A 16217-nucleotide genomic window follows, 5' to 3' on the forward strand; every position below is an offset into this window, starting at 1 on the left:
TCTGGGCGCGACAATCAGGCTCTATTTTTGTAATTAAAATGTATCCAAAGGGAAAAAAGAAACAAAAGGAACAATATTTGTACTCTATGTTGCTGCAGAGAGCAGAACTGGGGAGGGGGTGCTGGTCCCAAGGGGTGGGCTGTGCTGTGCTAGTGCCCCAAATCCTGCAAGCCCAGGAGTAGGGGGGGGCCTCTGTGGGGGGTCGTGAGTTCCGGGCCCTTGTGTGCATGTTCACGTCCTGTCATTCTTGCCCCCAGCCGAGAGAGCAGCAGAGGAAAGGCAGTACATCCACCAGCCTTTGCATTCTCCTCGGAGCACACAGACATTTTCCTGCTATCTTGCACACAAGTGGGCCTCGGGACCCGTTTTGGCCGGGAACCTTGTCAGGAACTCTGTACACCACTTCCAGGCGGTCACGTCCAAGCGGCCCAGGCAGTCCTTCTGCGCCCTCTGCTGGCCAGATGGAGGCTCCAGACCCGGGCGGGGCCATCAGGAGAGAACAACCAAGCGCCCTCTGCACACGGCATTGCCTGTGTTGGGCACAAACAATGAACTTTTATTGCATCTTAACCCACTAGAAATGTAGGCTTGTCCATCACAGTGGGGTGTTACATACCCTCATATGTAGGGAAGGCATAGGTAGATTTCAGTTGGCCTTTTACAGATAAGGAAACCAAGGCTTGAGAAGATTCCAATCTTTCTGCAGCCGTGGCTCACACCTACACCCTCAATACTTTGGGAGACCAGGGCGGGTGGCTCGCTTGAGCCCAGGAGTTCCAGACAAGCCTGGGCAACATAGAGAAACCCCATCTCTACAGATATTTTTAAAATTAGCTGGGTGTGGTGGCACGTGCCTGTGGTCCCAGCTACTTGGGAGGCTGAGGTGGGAGGACTGCTTGAGCCCAGGAGGTCAAGGCTATAGTGAGCCATGATCGTGCCACTACCCTCCAGCCTGGATGACAGAGCGAGACACCAAGAAAGAAAGAAAGAAAGAAAAAGAAGAAGAAGAAGAGGAAGAGAAGAAGAAGAAGAAGGAAGAAGAAAGAAGAAAAAAGAAGAAAGAAGAAGAAGAAAAGAAGAAGACAACTTGCTGCACAAGCAGCTAAGGCAGGATTAACCTGCAGCCCTCACTGCTGTGCATTCCTACTAGGAAAGGCCCAGAAGCCAGAGACGCCTAGGTCCCTATCCTGGTAGATCTTCGTGCTGGAGTCATTAAACCAGCTATTTCCCAGGGGCCAGTCCTCACCACAACCTCATGGGTCAATGTTGTGCGCCCACTTTACAGCCGAGGAGATAGAGGCTTCCAGAGGCAAACACACTGGCCCATGAGTAGCAGAGCCGGGGTAGGCCCAGGAAGCCCTGTCCTTGGCCACATGTGCTTTCTGGCGGGTGACCTCCACTCCAGTGCCTCCCTGGCTGCCTGAGGCCTCCTCTTCCCGGGTGTGGTAGCTGTACAGCTGCCTCGTCGGCATGTTCATGGCCCCATCAGGAATGTGTGCCGCAGGTGGCTTCACAGGGCTAAGAATGCCTGTCCTAGGTCAGGCCCAATCCCTACCCAGAGCCCCAGGGAACCCAAATTCTGGGACACAGGACACCCGGCCGGCGGGCCAATAGCCCCTATCAGGGAGTGACCAAGGACAGGCCGGGAGCTTTTCTCTTCCCTCTGACCCGTGGTGAAACCTGCCTCGGGCCTGTTCCCTGGGTGCTGAGGCCGTGAGCTATCTGTCTTCAAACAAACGAAGGCCTCAAAGAATGTTCCATTGAGCCATGGGCCCCATATCATCCATCAATCACAGAGGGCTGGAGAATGCAGGCACAGGGTCAAGGTGGGTAGAAGGTGAGGGCTAGACACCACCTGAATCTGTGCTGATCCAGGGCCCACTAGAGTCTCTGGGTACCCGGAGCCTGCCCTCAGCAGCACCCCCCTCCCGCAGCACCCCAGGGATCCTGCAAGAGGCGTCTGTGCCCTTCCCGACTGCCTCCCCAGCTGCTCTCCAGGTGGTGCCCTTTGGAGAGGGATGTTATAAACAATGACAACACTCGCTGGCTTCATCTCGTTCCTGCTCAGGGCCCTGCCCTAACCCAGGGTGAAGCTCGTTGCCTCATTTAATCCTTCCGAGACCCCTGAGAGGGACGTGTGTTCAGGCCCATGTTGCAAGGGACGGGACTCAGGCTCCCCGAGGTCCAGCCACCTGCCTGAGATGGCTGAGACTTGAGGTTGGCTCTGCCTTCCACCCAGCCTGAGCCCCTCCGTGACTTCTGTGCGGGAACAAGAAAGCAGGAATGGAAAGAAGTCAAGGGCCCTGGGAATCTCCCCTGACATCCCCCACCCCAAGCACTAGAGCCACGGCTGGGCATCTGTGCAGGTAAAACCCTGTCCGGGGATGCCCGACTCTGGAAAGGCCACCCCTTTGGGCCTCAAACCACATCACCCAGCAGCAGGTCCTCAGACCAGCCCTGGACAGGAGCTTGACTGGCTCTGCCCCCAAAGGCCGGAGAGACCCCTGCCCCCGCTGAGCCTCCACCTTCCCATCCGTAAGATGGGGTGGGGAGTCACCCAGCCCAGAGGCCCCAGGGGCATGGGGAGTGACAGATTAACCCAAGCCCCCCCTCCCGCAACAGGCAGCTCAGCACAAACTTGGCGGGGGGCCATGCTGGGCCAGAAGAGCTCCCCCGCACCAGTTTCCCGCGCAAGGCTCACCCCACCCCCCAGGACAGGCTGTTCTTGGAGCGGCTGCCAGGCACGTCCTCCGCAGGTGCCGGCCTCCCTCCAGTGACGCGGCCACATGCGGCACAAGCTCCGATTACAGGGACGGCCTTGTGCTGGGGGTTCGGCCGGGGGTCCTCACTCCCCAGGAACCGATGGGCGGAGCTGGGCAGGCCCTGAGGGGAGGCACCGTGGGAATAGGGAACAGTCACCCCTGCTCCAGAACAGGACCAGGGGCTGCTTCCCTTGGGGTCTGGAAGAGAGGGACCCCACTGATCCCAGCCTGCCTGAGACTTTGCTGGTTTCGGCACTGAATGTCCCAGGAAACTGAGGGCCACTGGTCATCCTGGGCTCCACACGGCTCCTTTCTGGGCTAGGAAGGGAGCTCTCGGGCTAGGAAGCAGGTACCGAGGAGGGTCTCAAGGACACATGGGGACCTATGTCAGACACCCCTGCAGCCAGCTCGGAGCTCACCAAGCCTTTCCTCCTCTCCCTGCCAACCCACAGGACACAGACACAGGGGTCCCAGGCCCAGTGGCTCACTTCTTCAGGGAAACAGCCGGAAAAACAAATGTGGTGTGAGCAGGTCTCCCTTCCCACCAAGCCCCCTGACTCACTGCTGGAGCTGGGGGAGACCCCTGTGACCAGCATGCCCTGCGCACAGGTTACACCAGGGCCCCAAGGCCTCTCCAAGCCACTCCCTCCCACCCTGCTTTCCACACCCAAGCCGCAGTGTTCAGAGAAGCTCAGGGCCTATTCGAAATGCCAGAGAGTGGGGATGCCTGCAGACAGGTGGCATGAGGGACCCCAGATGCGCCCCACCACTCCCTCCTTCATGCAGGAGAGGCCTGCAGTTACTGAGGAAGCCCCACCCCTACCGGGCCCTTGCGGGTGAAGGGGCTTCCCAGGCCTTGAGGGAGACTTTATTTTAGATGTCAGTCAAAAGCGCCTGCTACATGGTGTGCCCTCTCTGAATCCTGTTACTTTCCTGTGCAGGAAACTGAGGCCCAGAGAGATGGAGTGACTGGCCCACGGTACCCCAGCAAGTCAGACGATGAAGCCGCCTCCTGCCCTGGGCTGGGGTCCCGCCCCACTGACCTCCAGGGTCAGAAAAGGAGGGGAGCCCCCATCACTTCACTCCTTCCTTCTTTCCTTCCTTCCTTCCTCCCTCCCTCCCATTTTCCACCTCCTCCTGGCCGAGTTTTGAAGCCAGGGCAGTCGGCCAGACCCAGCGCAGAGGCCAGGAGGTGACGGCAAGCCTGCCCTGGCCGCCTCCCAGGTGGCTGCGCCCCACAGGCGAGGGCTGCTCAGAGTAGATACTCGACCAAGAGGTTGCCTGTGCCCCCTTCCCCAGCCACAGGGCCAGCCACTGGAACCTGGCAGCCTCAGGGCTGAAGCTGGGTGCCTGAGGGCTGAAGCTGGGCGCCTGCTGCCCCCTGGCGTCCCGAAACCGCACAGCCACCAGGACCCCCACCCACCTCATTCATGCCTCACACCTGGGGGTGACTTGGGCCAGGGCCTTGCTCTCTGACCCCGAGTCCCCTCAAGTCTAAGATGGGGGCTCTACCCAGTGTGGCTTCCCAGGCTGCAGCGGGCAGGAGCGCGTTTTTCACAAAACCCCAACCCATCAGATCTGGGGGTGGGGCGGTGTCAGTGGCACCTCAGTGGGAAACAGCACGTGGACCTCGCCCGTCTCTAGGGGGTGGGGGAGGGGAGACAAAGAGCCCGCTCTGCGGAGAGGTGGGTACCCGCCCTGCCACCCCTCCCCCATTTCCTCTCTGCTCCCTCTGCCCCTCCTCCCCTCCCTCCTCCTTCCTTCCCTCCTCATCCCCAGCTCCTCCTCTTCCTCTTCCTGCCCTGTCCCCCCGCAGGCCCGGCCGGCAGCCCGGCGCCCTCTGCCTTCGTTCCCGCCACTGGCGCTGCTACCCGGAGCCCCTAGGTGACAGCCAGCCCCCAAGGCGGCAGCCTGTCTGTAGGGCCTGCACCTGCCCACTGCATGGTCACTACCTGGGCACATGTGGACACTCACACCCTTCAGTCCTGAGCACAACTGTGCCCTGGCTGCTTCAGAACAACAAGGAATCACAGTCCCGCTTCTGGCTGGGAGCTGGGGGCCAGCAATCAGGGCAGCTGGGGAAGTGGTTAAGGAGGTGGCAGCACACAGGCTGGGCTCAGAGAGTGAGCAGAGATGGGCCTAGGGGAGGGGGCTGGAGAGGGTTGCAGGGCTTGGGGCTGCAGCTCAGGAACTGGCTTCACCTTGGAGGCTATCAGACCTGTTCCTCAGCATTGGCCCAGCAAGGGGAATAGCATGGGGAACAGGGGACAGGCACTGCCTGGCCAGCAGCAAACACATAGGCTGTGGAGTCAGGCAGAGCATCTTCCTTTTACTAGCTGTGTGTCCTTGGGCAAGTTGCTTAACCTCTCTGTGCCTCTTCTTTCTCATCTGTAAAGTTTCTGATGAGGCTTAAAGGGCAAGTCAGTATGTGCCTGACACAGCGGCCTTCTTCTTGAGGACACCACTACCCTCACCATCACCAGCATCTCCCTCCAACCTAGAGGGGCAGGCAGGGCAGAGACCTGCCACTGGCCACCCCTCCAGCTGTGCTGCAATGAAAACTGGACATTCACTCTATACCCAAGGACGTGGGCTGGCGGGGAGGAAAGGCACCTACACCCCCTTCACGTAAACAGGCAGACAGGGTGAAACAGGTCTGGTTTGTTTGTTTATTTTTGAGATGGAGTCTCGCCCTGTTGCCCAGGCTGGAGTGCAGTGGCTCGATCTTGGCTCACTGCAATTTCTGCCTCCCAGGTTCAAGCAATTCTGCCTCAGCCTCCCAAGTAGCTGGGATTACAGATGCCCACCACCACACCTGGTTAGTTTTTGTATTTTTAGTAGAGCCGGGGTTTCACCATTTTGGCCAGGCTGGTCTCAAACTCTTGACCTCATGATCCACCTGCCTCAGCCTCCCAGAGTGCTGGGATTACAGGCATAAGCCACCGTGCCCAGCCTAGGAGGAAATGTTATCTAAATGACAAGCAGTTTGGGCAGTGAACCCCACATTTGTCAGAGTTCAGGACAGTCCGTGGGATTCGGGTCACTATGACTCTGATGCATCAGTCTTCACGCCAGCCCTGAGTGAGCACTGAGGCACACATGCCCAGCGCCCAGCAGTGGCCCCATCCCCTAGCTGCTGGTCAGTACCAGCTGCCACTGCAGCACACCCTCTCTGCCAGGCAGCCTCATGCCATGCACTTTATGTGCAAATGATCTTGTCTGATCTTCACAAGCGTCCTGTGAGGCAGGGATTAACGTTGTCCCCATTTCACAGATGGGGAAACTGAGGCTCAACAGTTCCAGACTCATGCAAGGCCTGGTCAATGGTGAAGATGCCAACCTGCTGGGGCTGGCTGCAGAGTGCATGTATAAGTGCTGGGCCCTGTCATAAGCACAGGCCCCTGGCACGCATGCTGACTGCTGGGGATTTTAAGATCGGGGCCCCCTGCTGAGCCCGATCTACAACTGCCCCCTTCCCTGGGTGCTCCAGGTTTCAATCTGAAGCAATTAGTGAATTGAGCTCATGTGGGGTCTTATTTGTATTTGTATTTGCTTTTGGGTTTTTGGTTTTTTTTTGCGGGGAGGGTTGGGGTTTTATTGAGACAGACTCTTGCCCAGGCCAGAGTGGAGTGATACAATCTCGGCTCACTGCAGCCTCCACCTCCCAGATTCACGATTCTCATGCCTCAGCCTCTCAAATAGCTGGGATGACAGGCATGCGCCACCACACCAGCCAATTTTTTGTATTTTTAGTAGAGACAGGGTTTTGCCTTGTTGGCTAGGCTGGTCAACTGGCCTCAAGCGATCTGCCGGCCTCAGCCTCCCAAAGTGCTGGGATTACAAGCGTGAGCCACCTCGCAGGGCCCTGTATTTGGATATTAGCCATGGCAGCCTGGCAGATGCTGCTGAGGGTGTCTGGGCACCTGGACCAGGGCCTGGTGGCCCGAGCAGCGCCTCCTCCTCAAATGTCAGATTGAGGCCTGGACTAGGGGTGTCTGATTTATGGCCTCACCTGTCTGTCTATCCATTCAGCAATATCTCCCTGGGACCTCAGGGGCGACTGTGCCTTCAGGGGCTTCCAGGTGGGCAGGCAGAAGCAGAAATAAGTATACAAGGCAGGCCGGTGCCCAGGTTGCATGATGAAGGAGGGGATGGGGGATTTTCAGGGCAATGACTTGTGCCAAGACCCAAGAATGGAAGGGAAGGGATGTACAGGCAAGGGGACCATTCCAGGCAGGGCACAAAGGCACAGAGCCATCCAAAGATGAGTGCAGGGCAGGCAGTGCTTGAAGCTGGAGCTCTCTATCTCTCATGCTGCTTTGGTTTGCAAAATGTGGTGTGATCCAGTGGGGGCTGAGGGGCCAGGGCTCCGGGGCTGGCAGTCCCGGAAGCAGAGCAGTGTCACCAGAGGTCCAGGGTGAGAACCACCAGAGTTTTAGAAACTCACCCAGCCAGGTCCAGGGTGCCTGGAGCAGGGAAGGGAGGCTGCTACATCTCACTGAGATGCCAGTGTGGCTGCTCCCAGTGGAAACCAAATAGCCAGGTTCCCTGAAGCTGCCAGCAAGTCTAGGGGCAGGAAGGACAGGTGAGAGCTGAGGGCCTCCAAGAGTCAGAAGTAATTGCATGGGTTTTGTGACTTCTCATCTTGCTTCTTGGAAATCCTTCCTGCTTCTTTCTGGATTCCCTACTGAATTCTGAAGGTTCTAAAAGACCTGGAGGCTAGGCACCATGGCTCATGCCTGTAATTCCAGTGGGAGGATCACTTAAGGCCAGAAGTTCAAGACCAGCCCAGGCAACATAGCAAGATCTTGTCTCTATTTAAAAAAAAAATTTTTTTTTTAATTAGCTGGGTGTGGTGGCATTCATACGCAGTCCCAGCTACTAGGAACACTGAGGCAGGAGGATCTCTTGAACCCAGGAGTTCAAGGTGGTGGTGAGCTGCGATCACACCACTGCACTCCAGCCTGGGTGACAGGGCAAGACCTTGTCTTATAAAAAATAAAATAAAGAGACCCTGGATATGGGTTAGATGGTGAGAGCTTGGGGCTGTCCTTTGTTCCTGGGGGACAAGGGACTGGGACCAAAGGAGGCTGAGGTCGAGGGAGACGTGTGTACCTAAGAGATGGGCAATAGCTAAGCTCCAGGCCCTCAGGCAGGTGCCTGTGGGGGGACAGAGGCACTGGTGGCCAAGCCACCCGTCCTACCTGAGTTTCCCAGTTCTGGCTGGTGAGCAGGTGCGAGGCTGCTCTCTCAGGACCCCGTTCTAAGGCACATCTCTTCCTGATTCCAGGATGCCCTTGACATGCGCATACACGCTCACATGCACACGTACACATGCACACACACCCCACCACAGCCCTTGCCAGGCTGGGACCACCAGCTGCTGGCTCCTCCCCCTGCCTCCCTGGATGGACATCCGTCCTTTGCAGGAGCTGTTCTTCCTTCTTCCCGAGTCCTGAGGTCAGGCAAGGCATCCCTCAAGGGAGTTCGCAGGTTGGGCCCACCGCCCCGCCGTTCCCCGTTTCTATGCCGTTGCCTGGCTACCTCCCCAACCTCCACCATCGTCCCTTCCTGCCTCCAGGTCAAGGACCGGGGAGAGTCCATCTGGCCTCTGGGGTCCCACGAGGGGAGGGTGACCCGGTTTGTCCAGAGCTGTCCAAATTTTGGCATGGGAAATCCTACATCCCAAAACTCCTCAGTCCCGAGCAAACCAGGTCTCCCCCAAGCAATGAGTGAGCTTCCTAGAGCAGGGTCCCAGCTCCTCCACCCATCTCCTCTGGTCCCTCCACCTGTGGTATGAGAAAGGGGACGTGGGCTACTCCAGACTATACCCTCGCTGTCCCCCAAAGGCCCCAAGGGCTCCAGTCTTCAGGCCTCACACTGGATGCCTCCCCCATGGGGCCATCTGGGCCTTTATCTCCTTCAGCTGTGGCTGTTGGCCAGCGTGAACCCAAGTGCGTGAACCACAGCCCACCATGTTGGAGCCCCCAGGTCCAGGCTCATAGAGGGGAGGGTGCTCGCCCATCCAGGACCCCAGGCCTCTCCCCAAAGCCCATAGCAGGTTGCTGCCCTCCCTCCATTTGGACACTGGTGTCAGGGACTGGGCCCTTGGCCCTAAGCCCGTCTGGGGTCCCTAGTTCACTAGAGGCCAGTGGAGAAGCCCCTGTTGGCAGAGCCTCCTCCGGGAACGTGCTGCCCTGGCCCTAAAGGCCACAATTCCACAAACCTCTCACAGGATGTGTCTGAGTCCAATGCCCAGCCCAGTAAGAACAAACCCTGGATGAGGTCCAGCCCCTGCCCCTCCTCCTAAAAGTCTCTGCCCAAACTCCAGTCCCAGAAGAGCATTCATAGAGTCCAGTTCTAGAAGGTTCCTCAGGACCTGACGGCTCACCTCCTCAAGTGTCATCTGCAGAGTCGGGGCCTAGCAGGTGAGAGGCAGAGTGGGCACCACCAGGCCTCCCCAGGGCTATCTGACAAGCCTAGCCCCTTTGGGCTGAGGGCTGACCCCTGGGGCCCAAGGATACCAGGTCAGGGGGTGAAGGACCTTTGACCCCAGCCTCCCAGACTCTTAACCTGACACCTCCCAGATGAAGCTGAGGCCAGGCACCCAGTGCCTACAGCAGGCTGGAGGTCCCTCATAAGACTGTGGTTCCCAGGACAACATACCAAGCCTGGGGTGCTGGGATGGAACCTCACAGGGTGTCAGACACAGATCCCACTGTGGGATCCAGGCAGCCCCCACTGACCAAGGTCTGCAACCGCACCTCACCTGGTTGAGAAGGTGTGAGGTGGGCGGGAACGGAGGTTCAGGCGGGCGGGAGTCACATCCAACCAGGCCTCGACTCTAGTCCCGTCCCAGGCAAAACCTTGCTGGCTTTGTGGAGACACGTCCTTAGAGAATCATAGGAGTAAGAGTAGGCAGCCTGAAGGAGAACACATTCATTTCACCCGTGGAGGAACGGCAAAGGCCAGGCCCTCCCCACTCCTTCCAGATCACCCTTCTGTCCTCTGCAGCATCACTCTTTTAAATCTGAAAATTGTAAACAAAGGTTTTCTCTCTTCATCCCACTTCCCCTCCAGCCACAGTCCCGTTTCTCAGCCCCCTTTTGGTGCAAAACCCTTCAGAAGGGTGTCCAGCCCATTCCTCCTGCTTGAATCCCGAGGGTCAGCCCCTGTGCCCATGACACTCTTGCCAAAGCCACCAGCGACTCGAGCGCTCGGCCCCAGGGAAGCTCCCAGGCCTCCACTCACCTGCCTCTCCTTTCCAGGCCTGGCTCCTTTATTTTTCCCTCCCTTTCCCTGGTCAGAGCCCCGGCCACCTCCTCCTCATGCTGGAGTCCAGCCTCAGCCCTTGGCGCCTCTCCTCTCTAGCCCCATCCACTCCTGGTCATCTCATCCAGGGTAGGAGCTCTAAACGAGACCTCAGCGTGAATGACACCCTCACGTCCAGCTCAGACCACAGCCGCAAACTGCACACTCTGCCCTCTCTTCTGGCCCACAGGCCCCTCCCCTACAGGGTTCCCTCCTCTCATGTCGCCCCCAGCCGCCCCTTCTCAGCAGCCTCACCCTGGAGGCCCCCTCAGTTGGCTCTCTCAGCCCAGGCCCCAATCAGCAGGAAGCCTGTCAACCCTCCTTCCAGGGAGGTTCCAAACCGCCCCTCGAATCCCCTCATACCCCATCCAAGTCCACACCGCCTCTCATCTGGACCACGGCAGAGACCTCCTGCACCGCCCCCTCCCCTCAATCCCTCATCAGCACATCAGCCAGAGGCTCCCTGGAGGACAGAAGGGGCTGAGAACCCTGCAGCAGTGTCCACTGCACACACAGGAAGAACTCAAGTGCCCGTAGGTGGTGAGTTACCTCCTTATGCATTGTGGTGACCCGGATCATCTGCCTCCCCGAAACCTGCACATGCACTCTAATAATGCAAGCTACCAACGGGTCACCTTTGCCAGCTGTCATCCCAAACAGCTGGCACGGGGCATGCACACAGTAGGTGCTTAATAAATGTGCGTTGAGTTAAGATAGGCTCAAAGCCATTTCAAATGTCCAGGCAGTGGTGTAGGCAGGGGTCAGCTCTGAAGCTGGCCTCCTCTCATTCAGGAGACCCTCAGAGGTCCCAGCCTCCAGGGTGAGGCCGTCAGAGCAACACTTCTCAGTGCATATCTGGCTGTGTCCCTGCCAGCCCTAACAGGGTGACCCCTCCCTCTAGACTCACTTTCTGCCCCGTCACCCCACTGTACACCCTTGGTGCCAGCCCCTTCCAGTGGCTCAGCTTCCTGAACACTCCAAGCCTGGGCTCACCTCTAAGCCATTATCCAGGCTATTCTCTCGGCCAGGATGCCCTTCCCATACCCGACCTTTAAGACTGGTTGAGGCAGCACCTCCTCTGAGCAGCCTTCTCTCCCAAACCTGAGCCCAGATGAGATAAGGCCCTTCCTTCCTCCAGTCAGCCTGGATCCCCTCATCTGGCAGAACTGTTGCCCTGCTTCTCCGAAGCGGTGAGCGCCCTAGGGCTGGGGACGCACAGGCTCACTGGCCCATAACCAAAGCCGGGGGTCCCAGGGTTCTACTTGCTTCTTTCTTCACCCAGCCCAAAGGGCAATTTTCCCACATTCCCTCAGAAACAGGAAGTTCCCCTACCCACACCGAGCCCGTTCATGACAAAAAAAAAAAAAAAGTCTATCCAATTTCCTCTGCTCAACCAGTTCCCCGGCTACCTGAGACCCTGCTTCACCTGGAGGAAGACAGTGTAAGTTCCCAGGACCCCGCCACCCCTCGGCGCCAGAGGACCCTCAGCCTCCCTCGCGCACCTCTGGGTAGTTTGGTAACTCGTCCCATCTCCTTCTGCCACTTCACCCTCTAAGCCCTCCCCAGGGAACCCAGGAGGCGTCTGGAAGCTGTTGGGGACAGTCCCTCACACCTGCCCCATGGAGTAAGGGTTCATGTGGATGCCCATCCTCCCCCAGGAGTCCCAAATCTAAGACACTCTGAGACTCCTGTCACCCACCCCCACCTTCCTCTGCGGGCCTTTCTGTGCAGTCCTTCCAGGAAATCCTTGCTGGACCTGGGCTCTCGACTTTGGGCTCCGGGCTCTCAGCTTGACTGCACCCTCCCCAGGTCCCCAGGGAGGCCAGTGGTGACTATTCTTGAAACCGAGCTTGGCAGAGGATCTGGGGACACGCACTCCAGATGCACACACATTTGCACTGTTTAGGCTGGAATCTCCTCGCACAGTGTACCGCACCCGTGGGCTTGCTAAGAAACAAACTCACAGAAGGCGGATTCACTGGACAAAAGGTATTTGGTCCCCAAATTTATTGATGTGTGTGAATGGGAGCCTTCAGGATGAAGACCCAAAGATACAGGGGAAATTGCCATTTTTGATGCTTAGGCTCAACAAAATACGGACATCCATGAGGGAACACAGATTAATCCAGGGACCTGCGCTAATGCTACCGGACCACAAGGGGTAGTGCAGCGAGGGTTGTTGGTCTAGATTTCTTGAACTTTCTGAGCAGCATTCCTTCCTTCTGGGCATGAGGCAGGACCCTCCTGGAATGGGGTCTTACGCCCTACAGTCAAACAACGCAGGTCAGATAATTTCTTTATGGCCAGTTTCTGAACACAAAGGTGGAGGGAAAGTTAAAGCACTGTTTTTAGGTTTGATGTCTGGCTGTGGGGAAAGGGGGGGCTCCGATTTCTATGACCTGCCCTGGGGAAAATGGATTCTAGTTTCTATGACCAGCTTCGGGGAAGAATGGCGCTGAGAGACAGCAGAGCAAGAGAAGGTCAGAGAAAAACTGTTGCTTCCAAAGCTGCTTCTGAAGCTGCTTCGTTTTGGGGTATTATTTTCTGATCCCCGACACCTGAGCTGCTGAACCAAGGGTAGCCTGACCCACTCCCGCATGACTTAGAATGGCTTTGCCAGCCGGCCCTGGGCTACCTACCTGGCTCTGGCCCCCTGCCCACCAGGACTTTGGCTGGCTCTCACTTGCCTCTATGATGTCCGTCTCACCCTGTCTCACTCCTGCAGTTTTCTGTTCTGTTGAGTGATGATTGACACATGACATTGGTTTTGATATTTGAGCCTGTGCCCAGCCACAGGTAGGTGGGGCAGGAGTCCTGAGTGAGCATCTCCCTCCTTAGCGACAGTCAGGGGGCACGGACAATGGTGCCCAGGCCAAGGTCAGGGCCTGGGCCAAGTGTGCTCAGCACGTGGTGTGTGTGCTCAAGCGGCTCCTGCTGCGGAGGGCGGCATGAAGCCTGTTTACCTGTGTGCCTGCATCTCTGGCGGCCCCTGCAAAGGTGGGAAGTGGCAGGCAGGGTGAAATGGGGAAAAGCGGGCTCTCAGCTGCTCCTAGCAGCCTCCGGGTCTGGGGAGAGAAGTGAGGAGGGGCCCAGAGCTGTTCCCAGAACTGCGCCTGTCTCCTGGTCACTCTTCTGGGCTCTGTGCAGACCCTTGGCAGGGCCAGGCTACACAACACCCTCTACCACCTCCCCTTACTTCTTCCCCTAACCCCTCATTCCTCCACTTTCCTCTCCCCGGCCCTGCCTCCCCTCCATCCTCTCCTTCCCTCCACCTCCCGGTCCCATCCCCTGCCCACACTGCCCCTCCTCGAGTTCAGAGTGGACACCTGTGCTGCCTGAGGGTCAGAGTGCCCACTCCAGCAGCCCGGGCACCGGGCAGGATCCAAGCTGGAGAGGGCTGGAGCGGGGGAAGCGGGGCACCCGGCGGGCCTGCTGGTGGGCGGGGCATGGGCGGGTCCTTCGAGGGGAGGGGCGGGCTCGGCCAATGAGAGCTCAGAGACCGCAGCACGGGCGCTCCCGGAACCATTGCGAAGGGCGAGTGCTGGAACTCAGACCCAGAGGGGCGGTCCCTGTCCCAGGTCATCCCCCGAAAGGGCCCGGCCCGGGCTCACCCCGGAAGAACCGGTGCCGAGATCACCCGGGAGCGCTCACCCCACCGGCACCCGTGCCCAAGCCCGCCCCTGCGAAGGCAGGTACCCGAGCACACTCCGGCGAGGGCGGCCCCTGAGCCCCGAACCCCGAACCCCGGCGCAGTGTCGCGCCTGTGCCCAGTGAGGTGCCCCTGACGTGCCTGCTGCGGCTGCCCTGCTCCCCCCAGCCTCCCCGTATCCTGGGATGGGGGAGGTCGCTGGGCGCAGCTCCCGGACCCTCAGTGGGTCTCCCCGCCCTGCCCCACCGGCCTGGGCCCGGTACCTCGGGGCCCAGATGTGCAGTCAGCTGTGAATGTGGCAAAATTTGGGAAAGGCCTCTGCAGCCGCAAAATCCAGTTCCCACCAGTTGGGGGCCAGGCGGGGAAGGGTGGGGACAGACAGCACTCCGCTGTGGGAGGTGAGGCAGAGCTACCCTGCCTGGGGAGCCTGGAAGGCTGAGCTGTGTCTCCCCTATGCACTCCAAGACCATTCCAGAAGCCCCTTGGAGCTCTGGTTGCTGGTCACGGGGGAAGGTGGACCTTCTCTGAGAGCTGCACTGTGTTGAGGACAGGTGAAGCTACAGAGGCCTACAGAGGCCCCCCAGGCACAGGGACCCACATCAGCCCTCCGGCCAACAGAAGGTGCTGATGATTTGAGGTGGACCCAGCCACCACTCTGAGCCTCTGCCTCCCTCTAAAAGTGGGGCATGGTGCCTTCCATGGGGCAACGGGGCACTGAGCCTGGCCCACCTGCAGGGGTGGGGTGGAGCAGCGTGTCCCTGTCTCTCCTCCCATGGAGACTGTGTGCCTGGAGACCAGAGCTGTCAAAAGTAGAGGAGGGGGCCCCGACGTGTCCTCTAAGGTCTAGGTAGCAGAAGAGTTCCACTGGGAGGACTCCTGCAGTGCTGTCCTCTCTTCCAGGCAAGGCCAGGTGGGTGCTGCCTGGGACCCAGTGACTCAGCACCCCCGCCCAGATCAACTGGACTTTTGCCCCCTGCTCCACCAGCCTCCTGCTTGGATCTCTCCTGGGTCTCCCTGCTGTGCCCGTCCAGGATGCAGGGAGCTTGGTCTCCCAGGGACCAGGTCCAGTCCCCCGGCAGGATGAGCGCTCTAGGCCGGTCCTCAGTCATCCTGCTCACCTACGTGCTGGCCGCCATAGAACTTACCTGCCTCTTCATGCAGTTCTCCGTCCTGCCAGTGAGTAACACACCCCAGCCCCTGCAGCCCCAGCTGTCCCGCTGTTCCTCCTGTCTTCCATCTGGGCTGTGGCAGAAAGTGAGGATAGGGCTTCATGCTGCCAGGGTCCCTCCCGGTTGGGACCCCATGCCACACTTAAGCTGAGTAAGTTAAGGACTCTGCCTCTGGACCCCTGTCAGCACATCGCGTGCTACAGCTGCAGTGCCAGCCTCGGGAGAAGCCATGGGGAGGCACCCCACTTCCCTCCTGGGGCCAGCACCTCCTCAAACCATCCTAGCGCTGTTCCTCCTGCCTCTCACCTGGCAGCCTTTGCCCTCTGGAGTCCCTGCCCCATGGGCTGTTCGATCCAATCTGGCTCCGGGCAGTTCACCCCTCAGAGAGGCTCTCCTTGCACCTGCCAGCAGCTTCTATCTCTCCCCTCCATCTTCTTGGATCCCTGTTGTCCACTAAATGATCTGTGGCAGCAAATTGATCTCAAGCTTTTTCATGCAGGAGATAAAATGCTGTCTTATTTTATTATCTCTGTTGCCAAATGCGGAAACATTTCATTGGCAAATTCACGTTAGTTTAGTGTATCATCCAGTAGTCTACAGCACAGTGTGTGGCTCTGGAAGCTGTAATAGTAATGATTAAATTATAATTCATCAAGTCTGGAGAGGCTTGGGAACAAAGTCTCACGTCACCAAGAAGCTCAGGTAGAATCAAGGCCAACCCCAGGCCTTCCTGCGTTTGCTTCTGGGAAGCCTGGAGTGGGCTCAGACACCTGCTGTCCTCCCCAGAGGGCTCTCCAGCCCTCAGAGCCTGGACCTGGGCATCTGGGTGGGAGTGGGGATGGGCCTTTGGCACGATTCCGGGCCTGGCAGAGGCTCCCAGCCCAAAGGTGAACCTAAGGATCCCTCCCCGCCGTGCCTCAGGAGCCCCGCCCACTCCTGCTAAATGGCTTGGGTCGAGCCCTGAATCTCCTCCCTACCAGTGGGGAAGGCTGGACAGGAGCCTTGGCTTTCTCATCATAAGATGGTAATAACAGTCCCTCCCTGTAGGGTTGGTGCGGGGAAGAGTGAATGAGAAGTCAGAACCCTTCCCACAGCTGGGTACGGAACACGGGTGGCGTAGCTTCGGCCGCCCATCGACTCTCATAGGGAGTAACTCTGTGCCGAGTGCCCAGGAGCTGACCCTGATGTCAGAACCTGAAATACTGCAGAATGTAAAAGTCCTCAACAGTCCATGCCCTCGGAGCTGGTGGTCTGCGCACACAGGGGCTGCAGGGGAAAGGGGCGAGGCCTTCCTCATAGAGAAGGCAACCTTGGAGCAGGGCTGGA

The 16217-nt window shown here is 58.6% G+C and overlaps 2 protein-coding genes across 2 annotated transcripts in view; one reads left to right on the top strand and one right to left on the bottom strand.

Annotated features, from left to right (window-relative positions):
• Positions 1-15182, bottom strand: SLC22A18AS (solute carrier family 22 (organic cation transporter), member 18 antisense). The gene is given in 6 exon segments (XM_011930107.1): positions 1-188; positions 191-322; positions 325-478; positions 480-530; positions 13986-14111; positions 14868-15182. Coding segments are annotated over 6 exon segments (579 nt in total). The 5' UTR covers positions 14880-15182; the 3' UTR covers positions 1-84.
• SLC22A18 (solute carrier family 22, member 18) overlaps positions 13604-16217 on the top strand; it is a 20832-nt gene continuing 18218 nt past the window's right edge. The window contains exons 1-2 of the mRNA XM_011930106.1: positions 13604-13765; positions 14623-14898. Coding sequence (XP_011785496.1) covers positions 14755-14898 — 144 coding nt within the window. The 5' untranslated portion in view covers positions 13604-13765; positions 14623-14754. The remainder of the gene's footprint in view (positions 13766-14622; positions 14899-16217) is intronic.

The sequence above is a fragment of the Colobus angolensis genome, unplaced genomic scaffold (genome assembly GCF_000951035.1).
Source record: "Colobus angolensis palliatus isolate OR3802 unplaced genomic scaffold, Cang.pa_1.0 Scaffold84, whole genome shotgun sequence".
NCBI lineage: Eukaryota > Metazoa > Chordata > Mammalia > Primates > Cercopithecidae > Colobus > Colobus angolensis.